At 39.8% G+C, this 24,743-nt stretch overlaps 1 protein-coding gene across 1 annotated transcript in view; it reads left to right on the top strand.

The window, feature by feature from the left end:
• BCAS3 (BCAS3 microtubule associated cell migration factor) overlaps positions 1 to 24,743 on the top strand; it is a 373,523-nt gene that overhangs the window by 163,785 nt on the left and 184,995 nt on the right. Inside the window, exons 21-23 of the mRNA XM_075719415.1 lie at positions 7,774 to 7,874; positions 11,437 to 11,633; positions 12,968 to 13,065. Coding sequence (XP_075575530.1) covers positions 7,774 to 7,874; positions 11,437 to 11,633; positions 12,968 to 13,065 — 396 coding nt within the window. The remainder of the gene's footprint in view (positions 1 to 7,773; positions 7,875 to 11,436; positions 11,634 to 12,967; positions 13,066 to 24,743) is intronic.

Raw genomic sequence — 24,743 nt, forward strand, 5'->3', positions numbered from 1 at the left:
ACTAAGTTTCCCTAAAACTGTAACCTGCACTTCCTGCTCCCTACAGGAAACAGGATTAAGTGGTAAGGGGAAGCAAATTTAATTTCTGAGTGAACATAGGACTGGTTGGGGTAAGTAGGAACAGGGCAGATGTCATTTCACAGAAGTGCTGCATCATTGTGTATGAGCGGTGGAGTGAATCATGCTACGTTCTGCAGCCATAATTGGTGTTTGTGAAATAATGTAGATGAGGTGGATAAAAATTAACTCTGTAAGGTGCATTGGATGCTGCCAATGTACGTTAAGTTTTTGATGCATAGATACACCTGGGCTTGTACATGGCTTCATCAGATTACTGAGTACTTGCCCATCTTAATTCATGTTTTATAAACTAAATGCTGGAAACAGCACTGCGTAGAGGAATTAAAATACTTTCAGATGTGTACAAACAACAATAATGAACAAGGGCACATGCTGAAACAGTTCTTTACTATTCTTACATGGTCATCTGGAACTTCTTAGAGAGGGGTCCATCAACACGAAGGGGTCAGTTTTCAAAGCAGTGTACAGGGATTTAGCCGCGCGACTCCTATTGACGTTAATGGGAGTCAAACGGGTAAATCCCCACGCACTGCTTTGAAAATTTACTACTAAGCCTCTTGACTTCTCACTACATACTTTGATTGTAACAGTAATCCATGGTTAACATAATTTTCCCGACAATAATGTCAAACATACTTTTGAAGTCAGTGAATTATAGAAATAGTTACCTTTTCCATAATTCTTTAAAGATGGCCATCGGATGGATTTCACCATAGGTTCGTGCAGTTGAAATTATTCTTTAACTCAGGAAAGAATATATATGTTACCCTTTGGTACAGAACCGATACTCTGCTCACAGTCTGAGCACCTAAAGTGTTGAACAGCCTTAAGATACTCTGTACTGTGAGTAGTATCAGGTTCTAGCTCTGCTCAGCTTTAAGTGGTCATTGTACTTGACTGGTTTCCTATGGGAATTTTAGAAAAGGAAGCTGGAGTTAAGCACAGTGAATGTATACCAGTCTTGCAATGCAACCAGGAGTAATGGTGAAGCCTGAACACCTAATCAGGACCTCTTGGCGGGGGGGGGGGGGGGGGGCGGGAAAGCCAGGCTGTTGACTATCAGACCAGTGTAAAGTAATGAGTGAGTAAACCAGTCATCAAAGCTGGGAAAATCTAAGGAGAATTCATATCTTGATTACAGACCTACCTATTCCTTTAAGATTAAAGTGCTGATACAGAGACTGGATGGTCTGTAAAGCACCTAATAAACCGGGGGCAATACACAAATAATGAATAAATCTGTAAGTCAGTTGGTGGTGTGAAATAACTGTTAGGCAGGCTAAACTCCTGGTTTACGGGGCGGAGGGTAGCTTAATTTTATGATGATTATGCATACAAGAATCTCAGAAAGTCCTAACAGGGAAAAAAATGAGTGGGGAGAAGTTTTGGGTAAAAGAGGATATTTTAATTTGCATGGCATGCTCCTGCAGAAGTTTACAAGCTGAAAAATGCATTAAAACCAGAACTTTGTTCAGTAACATATAGCCACAAGTAAAAATACATAGAGCATATCACCAAACTACAAACAGTTTATTTTAAACATGGCTGTGAGCATTCTGTCTAAAATGAAAATCTGGTCTTCCCTTTATTGTCAAATTTGAGCAGAGGTGGAGCCAGCAGGCGTAGAGCTATGCGCTGTAAGAGAAGATTTAGGAACATGCATGCAGTAAAACTCGCTAAGCAGTTGTTGGGCTTGAACTACATGGCAAGTCTGACTATGGGATACTGAAACCAACCTCTGACGGAAGTGAGATCACATCTAGAAGATGGAAAAAAGGTGAACCTGTTGAATTTGAAGTGCCTGCATGTAGACCTAAACCAGAACTGTCACATTCTACTTGTCACGGGTAACACGATGTAACTAATGCGCCAGTAGTTCCAGAAGTAGCATGAAGTAAATCATTCAAATTGCGGAGCTTAATTTTAAGAGAAGTACTCCTGAAGCTTGTTGACAAGCATGTGATTACCTCAGGTCTCTAAACCACCTATGATCATTTTAGGTATAACTTAGGAACCACAAAAAAAGCATCAAAATCAGATGTTAGTGTGGGATTTGTATGAAACCAAGGGGTATGTAATTTTGATTCTGCATACCTGTTTGCCACAGACATCACTAGAGACTGCACGTGGACACAGGATAGACTTCAAGGTTAATGAATTAGTTAAGAGTACATTGGTTCTGTTTCTACTAGATTTTAGAATCTTGTTTTGAATTACAAATTTTGCGTATTCAGTTGAAATAAAGGAAAGCTGTCTGGGTGTCTGCAGGCATGTGTACAGCAGTCAGCACAGAACAAATAGTCTTTATAGTCTGCAAATGCCTTTGTTTGCTCTTAATTTGGACAAACATACATCCCTTAGAGAGGAGCCCATTCGGAATTTCATATATAACTCTCAATTAAATTGAATTGTGTAAAGCTTATTTATATAAATGAGAAAATTAAAACCTTTTGGTTCAAGAAGTACACAGAACTAAGTAAAACTAATGATTTATTGTTCACAAATTAAAACCAGAAGCATGCACACTACGATTGAGCTGTAGTGTTTCTTTGTTCCAACACTTCTATGCTGCTGAAAGATGATAATTTATAATCTTTGAATGAATAAAGATTTTTTCTTAGGTCTAGGTATTTATTGTATAATTAGCCCATCTGTGAACAAACCCACTGTTTGCTAATTCCAATATTCGTCAAGCATGTATATTTGTCTAGGTCTTGCTCACGTGTCAGGAATGCCTATGCAAATTATTTGAGGTTAATATAAATTGTTTATTTTCTTTATTTGTCACTAAATGTCGTGGCGAAGTTTCAAAACAATGGGTGTTTTTCATACTTAGTCATTGTACTGTGTGAATCAGTTCCTGGAGTTCCAGAGGAATATCAGCTCAGCTGTATTTCAGCCTTTGTTTTGGCTTGTGTTGAAACTTTTGTCTCCACTGGCACTTCTCTGCAGTTTTCCTAGCGCTAACAATTATCACACAAATGACTAAATTTGTAATGTGGTTTTTTTCAGACCCTTGCTTCTAATAATCTTTCTTCAATATAGTAGTAAGATTAATCCTGCATCTGCAGAGAAGGGAGTCTGTAAACTTCAAAAATTTACCTTAGATTATGGGTAAGCACCTGCACCTCTGATTTAGAGGGTAGAAAATGAGGTGACAGTGTTCAAGTTCTGAAAAAAGAACAAAACAACAGCTTTTGCCGAGATTATGCTTTTTCCTTAGTTAAATGTAGAGTGGTTCAGTAGAGCTAGTCAGGATAGATGGACAGGAATATATTCCAGACTTAGAGCTGATGCAGATCGCTTTTCACTTGAAGGAGGACAGAGATTAAAGGTGCCACTATTATTTTTGAGCAGCTCAAAGATGGTTTTTGCCCCTTGCCAAATACTTATGGCAAAGCTCTGATTTTTTGCTCTAGGTAGCACTTCAGTTTTTAAAAAGTGACCTTGAATGCTGGCTTGTGGAGGTTTTTTGCATTTATAAGTGGACTTTAGAAACTCATGTCCTGTTATACTGCAGAAACAAAAGTTGAGTGTTCTAATTCTCCCGTTGGATTTTTAATAAACACTCATTTTCTTTGTTCTTTTCCACTCCACGGGTAATTGTACAAATTTCTGCATGTTTGTGTATTTCTAGATTAAACAAACTCAGTTGCATTCTGATATTTGATAGATGTTTGTTCCAGATGTTGGTGTAAGAATAGCAAAAAGTTAAAAATTGGCATAGCTCAGACACAAAGCATTGAATTTATTATTTTAGGAAGGTACAAAACACCTGCAATTGCCAGTAAAATACCTCTGTGCAACACAGGCTTGCTTGCTCCTTGTCTGTGTGTGTGCCATTTGTGACTTTTTCCCAATGAAGGAGAAATTACTGGAGTGCAACAAAAAACATTGCTTGCTGCAAAGCTTTTGAAGAATTTGAATTTTATTATTTGCTCTGCTGCATTATAGTGAAATTCTCTGGAAATTGAAAAACCTCTGTGTTATAGCATAAGAGTAGCTTCAGGGATGTGTAAGAGGCTGCCATAATTTCCAGTGTGATTTCAGATTTTCAGAGCATTAAGCTGGAAGATAAAAGGTTACTTTTGAGCTCAAATTCCTGGAAATGTCCCTCTGGACTTAAATTAATCTCATCATGGAACCTGATACCAATGCAAGAGGTGTGTGACCCAGAAACGAAGAAAGAATCGGTCTTACGTTTTTTAGGACTTATTTGTTCCTATAACTTCAAGGCCATTTTTAACTTGAAAAAACCGACCATATGTATATCTGTAATAAGCAGTACAGCGATGGCAAATCTCCAGCAAGGATCACTTGTCTTATAAGGTCATATCTCACAAAACACTGCATGCTCCCACTAAGGGCAGTGGGAGTAGAGCTTGCTTTGCCTGTGGTAAGGCTGGGACCATCATTACGGGATCCTGCTATCAAAACCAGACTCTCTTAAATGCCTGCTTTTGTGATAGGTGTGGTACATAAATGCTATTTTATTAAATAGCAAAATAAATTACTGAGGTTTGACCTCAGCTGAGGCTTTTATCACTGTTGCCCTGCTGGTGAACTCTAAGGCAGAGCTTTTTCGTGGAATTCAGCATGTCGTCACTTTTTGGTCGAAAGAGTTAATGCTGCGGTCTGAAGCTGCACTGAGATGTGTGTTACTGCAAGACCTATGCAAAGCTGTGATTCCTCGGGAAAAAGCTTACAGCGTAGGACCAAAACTCTTCCTAAATTTGCATTTCTTTTTCACTTGTAAAGCCGTCTTGAATCTCCAGTAACATGTAAGAGTATTACGCGAGGGAGAAACACGCTGACAGAGCAGGGTGGATGCTGCTCCCTCCCTGGGCTAGCGTTTTTGCAGCTAGTCACTGAATAGCAGCTTCCCTAATCTTGACAGCTCTAGTAGTTGCCCCTGGGATAGAAAGAACAAAAAAAATTCAGAACAGTCCATAAAGTTCCCGTTGGTTTGAAAGCAAAAACATCTGCTAGAGTCATGAAGAGTTTGTTAGCGGAGTTCAATAACAGGAAAGCCTGCAGTTGATCAGCTGTGCCCTCAGAAACAGGCAGTACTGCAGTCAGTAGAATTTATTGTAGGAGAGTCAGGAGATATGGGGAAGATTAGGGCAACAGCAAAACGTGTCAAAATAATGGTTTTCTTTTATCGGTTTCAAATATAAACTTTACCGGTAAGGAAGAAGTGTGGGCATTATGGTATCATATTCAGATAGTTCCTGGGACTCGTCAGCTGTTTGTAATCCAGGAAGGTATGTGTATTTTCTTAATACGAGCTTGATATGGGCTAGGCAGTCACATCCGTAAGTCATCGAATTAGATCTGTCACGGTTGTAATGAAGCGGATGAATGCAGTTTCTATATTATCTTGGAAACTGATGAACGCACAATTCTGAAATAACGCCTGCGGTTGCTGGGGTGCGTACGTACACGTATGTGCGGGCGCAGAGTGTATTGGTTGCAATGAGTATGGCAGATGCATAGTATCTCGTGGGAAAAACTTGACGCTTGGTAAGAGTATGTCCTGATGTATATAGCACTTTAAATAATTCTTTAATAAGTTAGGCCCTGACCTGGATTTGGTATGCTGCACGTTTCAGAATAAGGACACGCAGCGACGCAGAGGCGTTAGAAGCGGCTCCATAGCTGAGGTTGGGTTCAGATACCCACTTACACAAACAGGATGAAAATCCCTGTATTTCATATAGTGTATGGATTTATGAAAACCCTGTGCTGTTTATATTAGAGAGGCGCCGTTCTGTATTTATGGTTACAATTGTGTCTGCTTTGCCATTATAAACTCCTATTATTAGGGGTTTACAACATGGCTGTAAAAATTTGTAGTGGATGGAAACTTGACACATAAAGGTCAACCAAGTAATAATATAGTTTTTAAAAATCAATTTTAAAAACTGAGTCATTTTTAGATTATGTGAATATAAAAATATTGGTTCTAATTTTAGGATTGTAGGGTATCTTAACGCTGTAGCATAAAACTCTTGTTTTACCAAAGAAAAAAACACCATCGTTGCATTTGCTTCTTTTAATTTGCTTTTGCGGTGCCTGCTCTTCCCTCAAAGCGCGTATGGTTTCTTGGTATTGAATCCAGGCCTCCAACGGGCCCCTGACAGTAAACAGGTACAAGAAAATGAAAAATACCACCTGTCTTATTGTCTGCGGTGCTTGCTTGCGTTTTGCTTTCTCTAAACTCTTTCAGCTTTCTCAAGTGTGAAGTTTTAGTTAGAGCGACGTAATGCTATTGCCGTAGAAAGTAAGGTAGCTAAACTGTAAGCTTTGCTACCATAGTTAAATGACTCAAGGACCAGGAATAGTGAAATATTAATCTTTATAATAATAAGGGTACAATTCTCTCTCTTTTTTGTGGTAGCGTTTGAACACTAAGTTGTGATTTTCCCCAAAGTTGTATGCATATATGGTAATCGTTTTAAAAGTGGTTTTGGATATCATGCAGTCTGCAGAGCTGAAGAACTTGCATTTTTTTCTTGCAGTGAGTCCATATGAAGACAAATGAGAATAGCGAATAGAGGAACAAAATTAACTTAGTTTTGCTCTGTGAATTGAGGTTATTTGTTTGTACCAGTCTTTTGAAAACAGTAGAGACTTAGGTATTTAAGCAGTTATAGTAATGTAGGATTTTCATGGTGCTGTCAAGAAGAGGTTTGCTGATGAGCGCTGTGGACAGATCTGATGTTGAGTCAAAGCAAAAATTTACCCAGCCTCAGATCTCTGGTAGTGACTGGAAGCAGATGCTCCAGCGGCCGGGAGTTTGGAGGTTATGGGCTTCTTGGAGGTTGTGTCTGGACTGCTGTGTTTCAGAGCTGCTGACCAATTTGTCCCTCAGCTTGAACGAATATATCTTTCTAGTTATCAGTGTCACCTGCAGCTGAAAAAAGTGTTTTTCTTATCTGTCCAAAATTATTATACAGCATTTTTATAATGCAATGCAACACTTGAACACAGAATTTCTGGTATTTTAGATTCCAATGTTATAATCTCAGTATTTAGTCTTTGTAGCAAATTGAACATCACACCTTGCTTTGTTATGGATTCATAATTAATATTCCTACTGTAATGAAAAGGTGACACTAACATGATAATGAAGCACTTCCAATTAAATTGCAAAAAAGTCAAATCCTAAAAATCAAGTTGTTTGCAAAACCAACTTTAAATTAACTATGTTAATGTCAAAATGAGAGTGATAATTCAGTTCATGAAGTTTTTGGAAGTACTCTGTTTGAAGTCAGTAGGTGTACCCATGCCTCAGGATAGGTTTTGCCAGTATGCTTTAGCACGGTTCCAATTCTGAAAAGCTTGTAGAAAAGGCTTCCATTTTTGACGGTGGCATTTCTCAGTGTTAAATTCCTCAAGACGGACAGTTGTTGTCCGTATTGGGCTGTTCTGTATGTTCATTAAGTACTGAAGGCTAAAAGAAGAGCCAGTTGGGTTATCATACTGGCAGTATGTATACATTCAAGTCAAAGAACAGAAATCTTTTCAGCACTTTTGATGTTAATATTGGAGCTCTTTCTGCGCTCCAACTTATGGTCACAGATTTAGGAAAACATATACGTCGCTGTACCAATAACTTACTGAAAAAGCTTTTTTTTTTAAAACGCGTTTAACAGTAAATCTGATTTTTCGATTTTCTGTTTTTTTCAGTGGTTCCACCGGGGAGCCCTGGCCCGATCACTCGCCATGAGTCATACGACAGCTTGGCATCTGACCACAGCGGGCAAGAGGATGAAGAGTGGCTTTCACAGGTATGCTTTTTGGGGGAGTTCCAGTTCAGGAGCAAAACAGTAACAGTATCCACTGGAAGTGAAATTCACAACTTTCCTCAAAATGGAAAGTAAGCTTCCAGTAGGCCGTGGGTATTGCTGTGTGTAAAACTGACTTCACTCCTGACTTAACATGGTATGAATTTGATGGTCTTTACATTTTATACAGACTGTACAAGCGATATTAAAAAGCATTTAAAGCCCCCATCATTACTGGCACAAGTCACACCCTTGGGAAGTTCAGGATGAAGTAGGAAGTTTAAGTTGGCAACAGAAAGTTACCTCTCTCCCTTCTTCTCCTGACATGGCCCTTTTCAGACGTGGATAAAGGAAGTTGGCTTGGCAAAATGACGATGCCTTTTCCGTTGTGATCTGTGCTATATTTACTGCATTTTAACATAAAAATGGTAGATTAACTGGTTTACTTCCTTCTTTTTCTGGTTATCAGTTACTGCATTTCCTACTGATAATTCCTTTAAGTTACAGCTAGCTACAAATACTGTAGTGCTTTAAAATGATCCTGCTTGGTGGAATATTTTTATATGAGGTTAAGTCTTTGTAGTTTTATCCGTTCTTGTTTTTTTTCAGGCAATGAAGCTTCTCTTTAAGAATTCAGTACATACTTGACTTTGGCTTAAAACATAGCTTTGGTTTAAGAATGTAGGTCATGAATAGTACGCTGAGAATTAGTTCCTGTTAGAAAGAAAAGGTTAGAGTTAAATAAATGAATAAAAATTACAAATGCTCTGGGTTTACCAAAGCAATTACAGGGTACCCGATACATGGAATTCATCCTGACAAACTAGGTGGGTTTCCTTCAGTTTAAGAACAATGTTGTTATGGGAGTGATGCATTAAATGTGTTGCTGGGGTGTATGGCATAAATACGAAATATTCGTGGGTGTGATTTGCTTCTCCCACTAGTGAATAAATCATACACAGCATGTTCCTAAAATGACAAGTGAAGTTTCCACATGTACCGCTCCGGGAGCGGCATTCATTGGGGAGTCTATTCACGTGAATCCACTTACCTGGCCTGAGTTTTCAGATGTGGCTGCACATCGATGTATCTTATTTGCTTCTGCTGACTCTACTTTGTCAGAGCATAAAGACAGTGAAACTGCTCAGTCAGTGTAGTCAACACTTTTATCACTGAGCTCATTGGGACCAAGATTTCACCTGTAGTTTTCCACCTATCCTCTCCAGTACTGTTGGGATAGTTCAGTTTATTTTAGTGTTCTGGGGACTTTCTGGTATAGTGGGCAACCTCAGGGAAAAGAGAGTAAGGTAAACCTACATTATAGGGGTTGGTTTATTACTAATTCTTGGAAGATACAAAATGTCAGAGGAACTTTGCTTGAACTTCATCACATCTATCCCTCTAGAATAGTAAATATATTTGTAAGAAAAAAAATTCCCAAGTGATGTCACCAAACACAGATAATTCAGAGAATGCTTCCGGAATGTTTAATTTTTGCTAAGTGAACAGAGTGATGATAGCTCTTTTGGGCACGAAGAAGCCAGCATTCTTTAAGCCAGCCACTTCAGATTAAGCCTAAAGTGCAAGTATGTTTTTCAAAATTAAAGTGTTGTTATCAACAGTAACAGCATGCAGTGAAAAAACACTGCCCTTCACTTCAACTTTTCAATTAGAACAGTGGGTAATGTGTGCTGTCAGTGTGAAGTAGATACAATATGTTTGTCCTGCACACAACAGGAGAGTGAATAGGAACATCTGGCCGTAGCCTCAGTAAAATTGCAAAGGCATCTGTTTACCTCTCGGCTCTGTGACACTGATGGTTTCAAGCTTAAAATATACAGATTACTTTATCTGTGGCCTAATTTACACTGCTACATAAAAGCTACTTGCCTCAGAAATGTCTACAGTCAATCTGAGTTACGCTAAGATAAATGCAAAGATGGAAATAGTGCTAAATAGGCTGTGCATTTGTCGTCTTACTTTAGCAGACAACTTAGAACAGCATTGTCCAGTGTTTAAGATTGCTTCTCATAGAACTGCTACTAGTACACATCGATGTCATACATAGACAAAAATATATTTTCATTAATTTCCTCACTAAATTGCATTTTTGCTGTGAAGCTGATCATTGTTTTAGCAGAAATTGATAGGGATTTAACAGTATTTTTGTCATCTTAAAAGTGTGAGTTCACCAGAGCTTAATATTTTCATTTCATATTTCCTTTTTCTAATCTTTAAAGGCTCTTTTTGATTTTTAAAATTGTATTACAGAAGACTTATGCTTCGTTTACCCTTTTATTGACAAGGCCAAATTTTCCTGATCATATACATTTCCAACAATGTTACCAGCTTAAATTTTCACGGTTGTTTGCGTTCCTATAGTTGGCTTATTTAAGAGTTTGCCAGAAATGATACTCATCAGGTTTATAGTAATCAGGATGAAAAGACATTTTTAAAATATTTTGGATGCTTAATTTATGGAAATAACTTACTTTTCAAAAGTTCATATTTAGGCTCTCACTGGGAGCCAGTACGTAGAGGAAAATCTGAATAGTGGGAATTATTGTTTGTTAGACACACCATCTCTATTCTCTGTGCCTTTTGGAAGTAGGCATGGAACTGAGAAGCTTCTGTGCCTGTGTGTATATCTACCATAAACATACACACGGATACGTCTCATATACACCTACTACTTATGTATATGTGGTTGTTCCTTGCAAGCAAACGCCCTTCTATTTTAATTGTTGGAATTTTGGTTAAATGAATTTGTGTGTGTGTGTGTGTAGCTGCCGTTTTAAACTCCGTGTGGTGCACATACACGTTTATGGTACATCGGCATAGTAATGAGCGTGACCTGGGCTGCTCGGCGCCGCAGAGCCCACTTCGCACTGCTCTCTGTTGCAAGTCTTGCTGCTCTCCAGCAAGATGGTCTCTGCCGGCGGTGTCCTCACGTATGCCAACAGTAACTATGAGCTTGATTTGAAATACAGTTCGCACTCTATACATGTGAAGCAGCGCTGTTTAATGTGTGAACTTTTAGAAAGCAGCCGTAACAAAGCTGTGACAGCTTGCTTTTAAACAAGTGCATCCCTTGGCCTGGTCAGGATTGAGGTTGGCTGGGGGAGGTGGACTTTCAGCTCCTCTGCCTGCTCCGTGCAGATGGAAACGTGTTCCCCTGTTTGGTACACCACAAGGGTAGCTGTGTAGCGTTCGAGCTGTAGTGTGTATTTCATAACGGCAAGGGGAGGAATGAAACGGGATCAAGTGAAGTGATAGCCGGGATGGAGCGTCGGTCTTCGGAACAGTTTAAGAACTGGGCTGCGGCGTCCTCAAGCTGGTGGTTCAAGGGCTTTCAAGGCTCCGCAAGAAGTTCTTGGCTTTGGCTAGAGCATCGCTTTCTAGCAAAGGCATTCCAAAGTTTCCCTTGTTCAGTGTTCCTCCAAACTGATGGCACAAAACACTCTTTTTTTTCTTGAGAACAGCAGGGTTCTGGGGGTTCAGTGTATTGAAGGAACCACTCGATATACTGCAGTTTTTTCTTAAGCATTTCCCCATCTTTCCACAGGTCGAAATAGTGACTCACACCGGGCCTCATCGACGCCTGTGGATGGGCCCGCAGTTCCAGTTCAAAACAATCCATCCCTCAGGCCAAACTACCGTCATTTCATCCAGTTCTTCAGTGCTGCAGTCGCACGGTCCAAGCGATACCCCGCAGCCTCTTCTGGACTTTGATACAGATGATCTCGATCTCAACAGTCTCAGGTAAAAATAAAATCAATTTCCAAGCTGTTTCAACGTTTGTTGTGTGAATAACTTGCCTCGTGCTTAAATGAGGCCGTCTGTGTAGAAGGTGTACTAGTTTTCATCAGACTTGTCCAGATGAAAGCCTTAGAAGAGCAACAACAATAAAAATTCATCCAGGCCAAGCAGCTAGGATTCCTTTTTGCTGCCCTTCTTGGGTAAATGACGGTGAAAGACAGTACAAAGCCTGGTGGCCTTCCTCAGCTTCGTCTTGGCTTTCACGTCTCTGCATTGCTTAATAAATTCATTTTCTCAGACATGAGTGGGAGCTTTATGCCATAGATTTAGATGCTGACTGTGAAGCGGTCAGTGTGTTGGAACAGTAAGTGAACTTCTGGAATGTTTTTCCCCCTCCCTGGTTTCCCCCCCCCCCCCCGCCCCTCTTCCTTTGCTTCCTTCCTTGTAATTCTTTTTCATGTATTTAATTCATCTGGTTTTGGACATTGGCTGATTTGGAATCGGGGGCAGGGGGCAGGCCTAGGGAAGGGAAGGAATGAGAGAGAAGGTAAACATGGGTTTATATTTACTGATAGCTAGTGATTTTGTAGAAGTGCTTTATGCACCATGTGTTTCTGTGTCCTGTCTGGTAACTCTCAAGATTTAATGAGTTTCCATGCTTCTGACTCTGCATGTGATTTGAAGTCCAAAGTTCTGTGGTATGGACTTGGATTGTTTGGGACTCTGAAACTCTTTATGAGTAAAACAAGAGAGATGGATAATATGACTAATCCCATTAAAACTGGGCAGATTGTCCTTGGACTGAAAATATATGGGTTTGAAATGTGTGATTTCTCCTTGCATGTAATTACTCCCACAGGTAAGGATATAGTTGTGAAATGTGTTATTTTTTTATTGAATATATGTATACATATGCAGAAAGAAAGCAGAAATCTAAAAAAAAAAATTAATTTAGATATATGTTACAAAAGGAATAGGCAATTACAAATGTGTCTTTTCTCCTAAACCGACAAAGAAAATGCTGCTGTTCGGGAGGGCGATAGAGGCTTTTTAACCAGTTTGGGTAGGGTGAGCTTTTTCCTTTGAGGCTTTCTGAGAGCTCACGTCCGAGACATAGTTTTGGGGATACTCACTTTCTGTAGAGTCTCAATCTGTCTCTGGATGGATTATCCAGATCTTGGCTCCACAAAGCAAAGGAAAACAAAAATTTTCAACAGTTGGCTGATTTAAAAAAAAACAGTTGCTTAATTGATTCAGCTGATTCAGGTTTGTGATTTAATTACAGCCCTCATGAGCAATGATTTTGACACAGGTGGTAACTATAACTTATTATTTAGGATTCAGCCAGTTCGTTCGGAACCTGTTAGCATGCCGGGGTCATCGCGTCCAGTTTCTGATCGCAGAGGCGTTTCAACAGTGATTGATGCTACCTCAGGTAGAAACATGTTGATTTCATGTTTTCTTTGATATTCGTGGCATTCATCAGTCTTGCCTTTTTTTGTCAGGTAACATGTTTACTAACCATTGCCATATACTTAAAAGGATATCATGATTTTCAGCTGCACGATAGGGTAACTGCTGTCTTACACAAATACTTAACTGAAAGCTACTGTAATGATGACTTTTTTTCCCTCTTACTGCTCAAATCTGAAGTCACAGCATCGTGGTAAGATACGAACACAATATTTACATTAAGTTTAACATGAGCTATAGAATGCCAAAACCTGCCTAAACGAAAAAGCAGAACATTTGCAAATACTAACACTGAAATGCTTTTATTAATGAATGCCTAAAGCATAGGATATTCCAGTTCCATCTCATTTATAAAATAGCTTTCATTGAAATGTAATCATAAATGTAATTGATTTCTGTGAACAGTCAAGACAACAGGATAGTTTATCTAATGTTTGTGTAATAGGCACATTTTCACTACTCTGCTCTAAAAGAGCGTGTAAATTTAATGCTACAGTGGTTATGTTAATATCAACATAGTAATATATGTACTATAAAGTTTTCTTCTTTTTTTCTCGGTGGTGGGGTATAGTCTGTATAAAGAAACAAGGACAGCAGAGCTTTATGTTCTAGTACAGCTGTATAGCGTCTGAAGGGTCCACACAGCAGGATTTTGTCAAATAAAATCTCTCACAAGTAGAATTATTAAACACACAGCATTAGTCAAACAGTCAAGTCGGAGAGGATTTTAATCTTTAGCGATTTGAAAATCCCTGGAGACTGCTGATTGGATTGAGGTTAAACTGTAAAAAGAGACTGTAACACATACAGAAACTGGTTTCTGAAGGTTGTTTTAAAAAGAGTTAAAATAAAAGCTCCTGTTCCGGACTCTGTTTGCTATTGATGTAAATTCTGAGTCCAAGATATTGTATTGTTTGCCAAATTAATTTATTTAGGTATTACAGGGTATTTCTTACATGTGTTTATAACTAAGTTCATTAAGAACTAAATTTACTTCGGTTATCGAGGATTGTCATTATAAATTCCATTTTCAAATATTTTTTTAAACTTGCTAAATTAATTCACATTGAGCTTAGACAAACATCTGATGCTGGCTGTTTAAAGGGAGTTTTATTTGTTTTAGTACACGGCAAAGTAATTTTGAAAATAATCGTTTGATACAGAAGAAAACGTGAATGCATCAGTTATGATTTTTTGGACTAGTTCATCTATGTCTATTACCCCTAAAAGCTTACGGGCTTGAATCACAGGAGTGCTTCTCTCTGTGTATCTGACACTTCAGATTGGGAGTGATTAATGGCGTGGCTGTTCTTGACTATCGACGTGACTATGCCAGCTGATACAGATAGAGATATCTGGGTTATCAGGGTTTGGGGTTTTTCCCCTCTTGTGTATGAACAGAGCAGTGCCATTACCTATAGCAGGGATGTGTATTGATTCTGAAACACAACCATTCTGTAACCATAACACGTTCTAAAACTGCGTTATTCCACCTACAATAGAAATAATGAACCACGTAGGACCATGCCTCTTCTGTGCTAAACAACCTTTCCTGAAGTGTGGATGGGGCCTTAATATGAAATGGCTCATGTGAATGCGATGAAGCTCTATTGGTAATGCCTTTAACATGTGCGTCCATATTAAAATTGCCAAAGTCAATTGTATACATTGTTATGACACTGAAAATATATTTACTGTACAGCAGTGACTCGGTTTTGTTATAACACCTCATAAGTTTCTTATAAACAATACATTGGATTTTCTTAGGGACATGCTGATAGCAGTATTTTATTTAACTTTGCTGCCAGGCACTTTGGATTTTAATTGATTTTTGATTCGGGGACTTTACCATCTATTTGCAGTTTTCGTATTGCCTGTTCCTCGTCCTTTCCCATGCAGAAATTATTGGACCAAATGTAACGTAGATATGCCAGATTATGTGTGATGGTGTAGGGATGTGAATTCTGCTACAGAGTGAAGGAGGCACAAGAAAAAACAGGCACTGTTTTTTGAGATCTCATGCTATTCGTGTAGCAGAGCCCAGCGAAGGGAAGATGAGTATTTATGGTTACTTTCTTTTCTTCCCACCTTTGAGATGTGCAGAAAATGACATAAAGCTCGGCTCTGAATCTAAAGGTTTTATTTTAAATGCTGTTCATGTACGACATTGCATTTTTTGTGTTACAGTCCACTACTGTAAGTATTCTCATTTCCTGCTATTACCGAGGCATGCCCTAAATGGCTTACATTCTTTATGGAAAACAAAATGGAAAGTATGTTTTTAGGTTTAAAGGATTTTTTTTAAGCAGATCATAAATTTTCACTACCTAAGCTGAACCAGGAAGTGATTCTTCAGTTATGACCCATGCATTTGAGTCTGTTGCACTTTATGAAGATGCTTATCTGACTGTTTGATTGCCTGTTGCTTAGAGATGCAACCAGCGTGGCGCCTCTTCTTATCTAACTCCATCACTTTTTCTTCCTATCAAAAGATTTCAAGTACATGTTTATCATCTCCATTATTCTTCCGCCGTTCTCGATAGCTTCCTTCCTTCTCCACGCACGGTGACAACTCTGAAACTTGTGTTATTCTTTTAAATCATGATTTTCACGTCTCCGTAAAACTGTGGTATACTAATGACAATATTCTCTCCCAAAATAATTTGCAAAAAAACTTCATTTAAAAAGTACAAAACTACTAGATACATGTACATCAATCATGAAAATTTGCAATGGTATTTTCAAGGTGGATGGCTGTATCTGTAAAGATTACTTGGATAAATTAAAAAAAATGTGTATTTCAATATGTTTATCTCGACTTAAAATTCTGCTAAGATACTCTCTGTTGGTTTGGGTTTGGTTTGGTTTTTTTTTAAATTGAGTCTTTAAGAAAAGTTCGCAAAAATGTAGTCACCTAAAGCTACTGGACATTTGTACCTCAGTGCACACATTTTAGTCATATGCATCATAGAGAGAATATACCCTCAAGGATTAAATGCACTGTAATTCCAGATGCTATTCCAGATTGGCAGTTAGAAATGTTAAAGGGACAACACTGAGTTTAAAGCTGTATAAAGCAGGAAGCCTTTAAAGATAATGCAGCAAAAGAACCACGACTGTACACATAGTAAATGCACAGCGTGCGTAGCAAGCAGGCGTGTGTGCTCGTGTGTCTGTGTGTCCATCCTTTCCTAAGAAGGGCTGAGGCTATTGGCTGGTTGCATTGGGTTTAACGAAGGTGGGGTAAGTCTTAGGAAGTCAGGTTACATTTAAGACTTTATTAGGCACCAGGGATGGAAGAGAAACCTTACAAGTGCCCTGGCTGCAGGAGATGCTGCAGCTGAAGGTCACGCTCTTACACAACCAAACCAACCAACCCTGAGACAGAAATCTCTAGTGCGACAAAAAAAAAGTTCTTGCAGAATGAGCTGTCTCTATTTCAGAAGACCACTCTACAGGCGTGACTTGAAAACTTTACATTGCCTGTATACATTGAGTACTGTTCCTTTCTTTGATGTGACTAGCTTTAGATAGGATTTTTGCTAGCTGAGGATATCTACAGAATGATGGAGACTAATCTAGAAAATATAAGCATGGGCTAGACATGTAATTGAATATTTCCAGGCACCATTCTGAATTTTTATACTGTAACCTGTGGATGAATGATTCATGTCATATATGTTACATACCTGAAGGTCAAACCTGATAGAACTCTACTACTAATACATACTGCAGAGATTAAAGGGTGTAGGAAGGTTTAGGATATCTGTATGGAACAACAGCTCTGAACTTTCAGAAACAGAAAACCTTTAGAGAAGGGATTTTGCAGCAGTTCCGGATCACAATAAATTTGATCGCACAGCTGCACTGAGTCTGTAAGGGCAAGTGTTTCCCTTAAACTGTAACAAATGTGGTGAAGGGCTCAGGTACTCAGGTACGCTCGGTCGTAGCTGTTAATTCAATCCTGCTCAGTTAAGAAAAAGTGTGTGCATCTGTGTGTGTGTTTATGAAAAGCCTTGGTTATTCCCTCATACAAAGAGGTTTTTGACACTTATCCGTTGGTCAAGTAATGATTTTGTTGCATTGTCAGCAGCGTAGCCAAGTGGTGACAAAGAAGTTGTCTGATCTCTGCTTTGCATCAGCCTTTTCCTTTCCTACTTGGAGGAGAACTCCATTTCTTTCTTGCTTAGGACAAATACAGAAGTTAGAGTGGGAAGGATTTTAATGAATAAAATTCAATTGCAGAAGAAAAAGGTCCTGAGCTTTTTTTCCTCTTTGATTGTGTGTGGGGTGGGGAGAACGTTTATGTTTTTTTTTCTAAAACCTGGCATGTGCTGTGCTTCCTAGGGATGCACGCATCATTTTTTAATGAAGCTTGTTTATTACTGTTGTATGAAACTCTGACAATACTAAGCTCTCTTCTGGTTACTTCAATCAATGGCCACTTAAAATTGGCTTGTAATTTAGTACTTCCCTTTTCTTTTGTGTGTGACTGGCTGGTCATGGACGGATCGCTTGTTGCCTGCAGAGGGTTTAATGAACAGAAGAATTGACTTGGGTTTTGTGGGGGATGGAGTTTGCCTCTCCTCTGCCTGTGAAGGATCTTTTATTGTTCATCACCACACCTGTGTGATAGGGACCATGGGACAAATTTTTACTGTCCAGCAATGCTCTCACTTGGAATTTAATAAACACTTCTGCTGCCACACCTTAAACCATCTGAGCTCTTTTCTGTTGTATGCGTGATCAAATATTTATTCCCAAACGCTGTACACCAGAAAGTGCTGCCTTGGAGTAGCGGAGATCAGTTATTCAGGTAGTAAAGATGTGTGAATGCAGCTGGCAGATGAAGTCACCAACATTATGAATTCCCAGGCTGTCCTTATTGCCACAGGCAATAACTGACGGGCCTGAGCAGTCGCTGGTTTCCCATTACGGGCGCTGGTAGGGCCCGGGGAGTCCTGGCGTCACGGATACTTGAGCTGCCCTGCTTGAGTGGAGCCGGCCAGCGCTGGAGGGTCCTTGTTGCCGAGAGATGTAATCAATATGGTCTGGAGTCCTTGACCTGAACCTGTAATTACCTGGATGGTATAAAGGTAGTTTGTTGTTGCAGATAGAGATTGCACTCAGATCCTCCGAGTATAATGCTGAGCTTTGAAGCCAAGGAAGAGATTTGGCCCTTGCTCTATTCTTCACAGCAATTGAGAGGTTTTAATAATGGTCAGATAACAAGGTGTTCTTAGAGGGCATCACCTGTTTAGAATCGGCAAAACCACATACCCAGTGCTGCTTGTTTTGTACTGCTGCGTTCTGTCAGCTTAAATTTAAATGAGTTTAGGTTATGGTTCTTTCCTGGAATAACTTCAAATAAGTAACATAATAAGTGTTTTAAATAGATATCATATTAACAGAATTTGCCTAGAAAAGTATTTCATATATTATTCCTAGAATAGTGATAGAGTGTGGGATATACTCGGGTTTTTTTGCTTTCTTGGTGCAGTAGCACATGCTCCTACTATCTCCATCCTATTCGTCTGTTTTGCTAAATGTGTGTGCGCGCGTGAGCTGCATAATACAAAATTCTCATACTTGGAATTTTTTCAACTTGATTTATTTCATCTAATTTGAGAAAATGTTATCTGATGATTTTTGAAGAGAGCCTTAAGACAGAACTGACTTCAACGGGCTCCAAGATGCCAATGCAGTATACATGATTACATCTAGAAACAGCTATGCCCTATAGACTATGGAGATGTGAAGAGAAGTTAAAATGACCTGACACCACTGACTGGGCACTTGCTGCTGGATCATTGCCTGGCTTGAGAAAAGACTCAGCTGCAGGGATACGTGGAGCAGCATTAATGTCTTGAAACACTGGTGGGTGTTTTCTGTAGGCAGGAGAAGTACACTGGAGAGGAAGGCCATGGTAACAGTGGCTGAAAGGCAGCAGAGTTGTTATGTACTGATTTGGTTTTGCTTCCCTATCATGGTTGTGGGTGGGTTAGTCTGTCAGTTCTGGAGATGGGAACACTCTGGGCAGCATGACGTAGTGATGTGGGGTAGCTGCTGCCCTGCTAGTGACAGAGGAGACTTTTTGCCTTTGGTTTAGCTGAGGAGGCTCGTAGTAGTTGAAGCAGTTCATCTCATCAGCTAAAAAAAAAAAAAGGTGCGATATGCAAGTTAGTTTCACAGGTGCAAGTGAAAATCAAAAATCAACAATTTCTACACGCTGCTGTGTTAAGCTGAACTTGACTTTAAGCAACTTAAGTTACTCAAGGTGCTTAATCCCCCAAAGGCTGATCACCTTGTTCATCTTGCTCATGTGATTTTGATAGTTCACAGGGAACTTTGACAAAGAAGAAACCCAGCAATTTCCATGTTGATGTCATAGCTAGATGAAAGCATAGCTGTGACCCAACCAACATAATCACCAAACACAAGGTAATGGGTTTTTTCTTTATACATGAAGATAAGTTGCAGTGAGGCCTCCGGGGGCCACGTTAATGGTCATTGGTGCGGTCCTCTGTTGCTCAAAGACAGTTGTTCTCATGTCACAGAACCCGCTTGACGCATGTACCAGTGGTCCATTAATGCAGACAGTGCGTGTCTTACTGCTTAAGTGTTACATACTAACTTTCAGTTGGGGAAGCCACCTTCAGTTCATATAACGGTTTGTCAGCTGAAAAATAGCAGTGTGCTAGAGCAAGGTCTGGTCCAAGCAGATAAACGCCTTCTGTTTCTTTATGGGGATTAAAAAAAAACCCCAAAACGCACAACAGGTATTTTGTACATCAGTAGCTAACGCAACTCATTCTGAACATTAAATTGTTGTATGTACCCCTTAACTGTCTTTCATTAACAGTTGTTGCTAATGTTCTGCGTAGGTAGCTTTAAAGTTCTGAATGAGTGGAAAGTGTTGATTCTAATCACATCTGACACCACAGTCTTCTATGGAACAGCACATGAGCTGAGATTCCCGGTGGGCTCCTGTAGGATACAATATTTATTATAGCTTGAGATCTAAGAGCTCCTAGCTGCCGTTAAACTTACAAGAGATCCAGAAACCTCAGTGTCTGTACTTGTGTTTTTATAGATTGCACAGAAATAACACACCATACAGTATATGCAAAGAAGCGTGTTCATTGACATTTCTGCTCTTTTTATACAGTGCTTAAAGGAATTGTTTTACAAATCTTGATATTTTTATAAGTTTGTAATATATTCTAAGCTCATCTATTAATCTAGATGGTTTGAAATGTTCTTAAAACAGTATTAGATGTGCAAGGTAAAAGAAAAGTATTTGAACATCCATTTGCAAATTAATTTTAGAGTCAGTATTGTTTCAGGGAAAGCTTTCATTTAGAAACAGTTTTCCAGTTTATAATAGGGGCATTCTTATTTAATGATTTCACTAGGTTAGGCTATCCTTCAAAGTCTTTGCTCACCATTTTGCATGTTTGCTTTGAAAAACCTCTAAATACACTTCGTTATTTCTTGTTTCAAGCGTAACTCCTCCGCTACGGACTGCAGTCCCTGTCAGACACTAAGTTTTTAATCATCAGGTTTGCTTGCGGGTTCCGGTCCTCTTGAGATCTTCCAACTCGTCCTCCCCTACTTTCAGGAACTGTTCCAGAACATCAACCCTTGTCCTCAGGGCTCTGTGGACTCTTCCTTTGTCTTTCAGCTTTCTCCTGCCTGTAAAATACCCAAAGAGGCTTGATGTCCATGTCCCTAGAGCAGAGCAACTACCTGAATACTCTAGGTTGTGATGGCCTCTTTAGAGCAATTAAATCTGTAGGTGTAACACTGGGCATGAAGCAGTCTCCAAGAATACTTTTGGGGTTTGTTTTTTCAAGAACAGTCAGAAGTGATGCGGCAGCTGCTGAGCAATGTCTCCTAGTTTCATAGTGAATCCTCTTTTTTTTTTATTCTCCTCTCCATTAGATGGCAAAAAATAGCTTTTAGAAATAAGTATGGTAGCTTGTTTGTGATTTTTGCTTTTTTTCCAAGTGGTGAGATACTAGTCCTGTATTGTAAATTGAAACACTGCACAAAAAGGAAGGAGAAACTGAGGACAGAGTTGGTTTACTGCACAGCCGTTGAACTCGCAGCCATGCAGCGAGTTGGCCAACAGTGTCATACCAGAAATTACTTTCAGTACGAATCTCTCATTTTCTTCTCACTTGTATTTCCTCAATCTACTAATAATATATTGGTTTGTGGGTAATACTTTACTGTGTAATAATATGTTTGACACTTCTTAAAATTTCCCGAGCCACAAAAACGTGTTCTTTTTTAAGTCACCAGAGATTTAATGTCTGATTTCAGAGTTCATCTGGTCCAACCCACTGCTCATGGTGGAAAGACTCTGCACAAACTCTCTACACAGACTATACCTGGATCGATACTCAAATAGCTTTAAACAAGAGCATCAGTCCTCACATGTGCTTTTTCTTAATGTAATGTCAGCATATGCACCTATTTTCACCATTGTTAATCCAAAGTCAGCAGGTTTTAGCTATTTTGTTTAGAGTGTAATATGGATGAGTGAGCAGAAGTGTTGGTTTAGGTATGTACCGTATAAAACCGAGGTATTTGTCGTGATAAATTAGCCATTTTGCTAATAGGCATTTGATCTATTTTAAGGTGGAGTTTAATACTTTGAGGGTGTTAGTCACAGCCTCTTCACTCTGTCTTCTCCTTGCTGAAGTAAGGATGTTCTCTGCTGGAAATAAATATTTATATCTAAGTTGAAATATAGTCTGTTGGTACTTACTTGTATATATTTTATTGCCTCAATGACGTAAGGGGTGAAAAAACAGATGGAAAATATTTTGTTTTTCTTAATTATCCAATACTGTGAAATACCCATCGGCTTGCAGTCGTCTTGGCTCCTCCCCCTGCCTTGGACTCCGTCCCTGGCATGATCCCAGCCAGTTTTTAATAGTGCTTTATCTGCTGCTTGCATTGCTTTTAACTTTCACTTTTTATTAGAACCAAAGCTAAACTGGGTGCCGGTTAGTACTCTAGCTATGGGTGGAGTGCTACAAAAAGCCAAAGCCGGTGCCAGCAAGCGGTTGCTGCAGAGAGCAGCCGGCGCGTGGGGTGAGCCGGGAAGGGGAGCACGGGGTGAAAGGAGCCCCTGTTTGTCACCATCCTCCTCCTCCTCCTCCGCGGCCGGTTCTCCTGTGCAAGTACAGAGTCGCTGGCAGTGCCTCCAGCTGCGGGGGCTCTGCAAATAAGAGATCTCCCCCAGTCTTGACCGCTGCTGGGGACAGCCTGCCTGGGGCTCGCCTCCTTCCAAAAAGAGCGCAGTCTTCAAGGGAGCACGGAAAGCCGAATACTTCATGTACGTAAAGCTTCTGGTGCTATTCCCCTTGTAAAGGTGAAAACAAGCAGGTCACAGTCAGTAAATGACAGAAAGCAGACTCGGGATTATTCACATCATTAGCACAGGATTTCTCCAGATAAGAGAAGTGGTATATGAGCCTCTATTGCCCCGAGGCTGTCTTTCGTTTACTGCGCAGGGCGTGGTCCTTTAAAATGGAGCAAGAACAGGGAAAAGAAAAAGGTGGTAATATGACTAACATATGGTTTTTGCTGGAGTTTGGCCACAGATTTAAGGCCTCAGAGTGGATTCCTGGGGCCTTCGTATGCTATCCCAAAACCAACACGAAAGCCTTTCCAAATATATTTTATAAGCTCTGTGATTGTAATAGTCCTATCAAAAATCCCCCGTCCCCCGGTCAAGCGGGGTGCAGGCCCTCCTCTTCTGAAATCCCAGCCCTGCCAAGTCTCTCTTGCCTGATGCTTCCCTCCAGCGACAGCGGGCAACCGTTTGTGCATCTTGCGCAGGGCGCGCTGCGTAGCATACCTACCGGGGCGTCCAGCGCAGCTGCTTTCCCTTGAGCTCACATCTGCTCAGAACGAGTGGGACCGACATGCGCTCACTTGCCTGGGCTTTTGTCCCAGATGCAGCTGGCCCTGGCTGCGTACAACCCACCTGTATTTCTGGAGAATTCATAGAATTTGCTAGGCTTTGGCACAGAGGCCAAATGCTCGCTTGTGAGTATCTGGTTGGGTTTGAGCAATAGTTTTGGTAACTGGCCCTGTCATTCTTTTGCGTTGCTTTGCCTTTGCTCCAAGTTATGGTGCCGTTCATGCGAGAAATGCGGTACGGCAACTGGGAACTGTAATTGGTAGCCTCTCTTAATGTTAGGACCCTGCAAAAAGTCCCGACTCTCCCACTCCGGGAAAGGAGGCGTCTAGAAAGATAGTACATACGTTTTTGGCCTTGATACAAAAAAGCAGTGGAAGCCACTGTTGTAGTAAGGATCTTGCTAGCTCTTGGCTACCAGGACAATTTCCATTAACAGAATTTGCATTAATTGAAAAAGTACCTCTTCAGACATTCACCTATATTGCTTACAGCATGAACGCTGAGCCAAATCACTGTGCTATACTGCTATACTGACTATCACTTAAACTATATTTTAAAAGCAAGCATAACATTCTCTAAACTTATTTGTGATTGAATGTCAAATTTTGTAATTGACCGTAGATCATTTACAAGGTTGTTTGTGTTGCTAGTGGATGTTTTAACAAACAGAAAGTTGCCATGACAGAATTTGGAGAAGGAAAGAGAAGTGCTCTTGTTTTAGTCTTTTGATTTTGGGGTTCCTAGTTAAGCTTTAAGAAAAAACCAAACCAAAACATAACCAAAACAGCAGCAATAAACAGTATACAGTGAAACGCTTACATGGAAGTAGATTTTACCACTGAAGTTAGATAAAAAATTCACTATATCATAAGCGAACCATTTCCCCCTTGATTTGTGTCTAAAATATGAGGAAAAACCTTGCAGATGCTTTATGCATTTTACAAAAGAACATATGCATGCATTTAAATCATTTACATTTCATCTTTGCTTTCTCTTATTTTTAATCCATATTATAGTGAATGACAGCATGTTTGGAAAACCGAGATTGAAAGCAAAGTTTAAACTTTCATGCACAATAAGCTAAACTGCAAGCAGTGCTTCACTATTTCATGATTTTATTTCAAAGTTTTGCTGATGCCTTTTCCTTTCTCTCCAATGAAACACGTGACTGAAACTTTGGGAATCTGGCTTGCAAAAAAAAAAATTACACTGTGGTTGGTTTGTGCTAGTCTTACAGTGCCTGTGAAGAAAGAGAATCCACTCTTACTGAAGCAGGTTCTCAGGAGAATGCGCAACGATGTGCTTAAAGACGCTGAGGAAAACTATTAATTGTTGATCGTTGGGCAGTATCAAATATTCCTCGTGCTATAAAATCCTTTATCGATGGGGGGTGAGGAGGGGAGGATAGAGGAACACCAGCTCTATCTGATGCAATACCCTGACATGACTACTTTTCAGCACTACCCTTCCGTTTGTTAAATCGGCAGCTTTTAACTGATCCACTTACATAGCAGGTAGCTGAAAAAGAATTTGAATTGCGGGTGTGATGTTTTGTTCAATGTCATCAGCAGGCACCACTTCCCCATTGCTGTGAGTGGACAAATAAAATTCAGCTTTATTGGCCTAGTTATAGCCTTTTAATAACACTTCAGTGAAAGATTGTGCAAGCCATGAAGCGCTGAGCGCGTGCTCCAAAGTGA

This window comes from Pelecanus crispus, chromosome 12 (genome assembly GCF_030463565.1).
Source record: "Pelecanus crispus isolate bPelCri1 chromosome 12, bPelCri1.pri, whole genome shotgun sequence".
NCBI classification, from domain to species: Eukaryota; Metazoa; Chordata; class Aves; order Pelecaniformes; family Pelecanidae; genus Pelecanus; species Pelecanus crispus.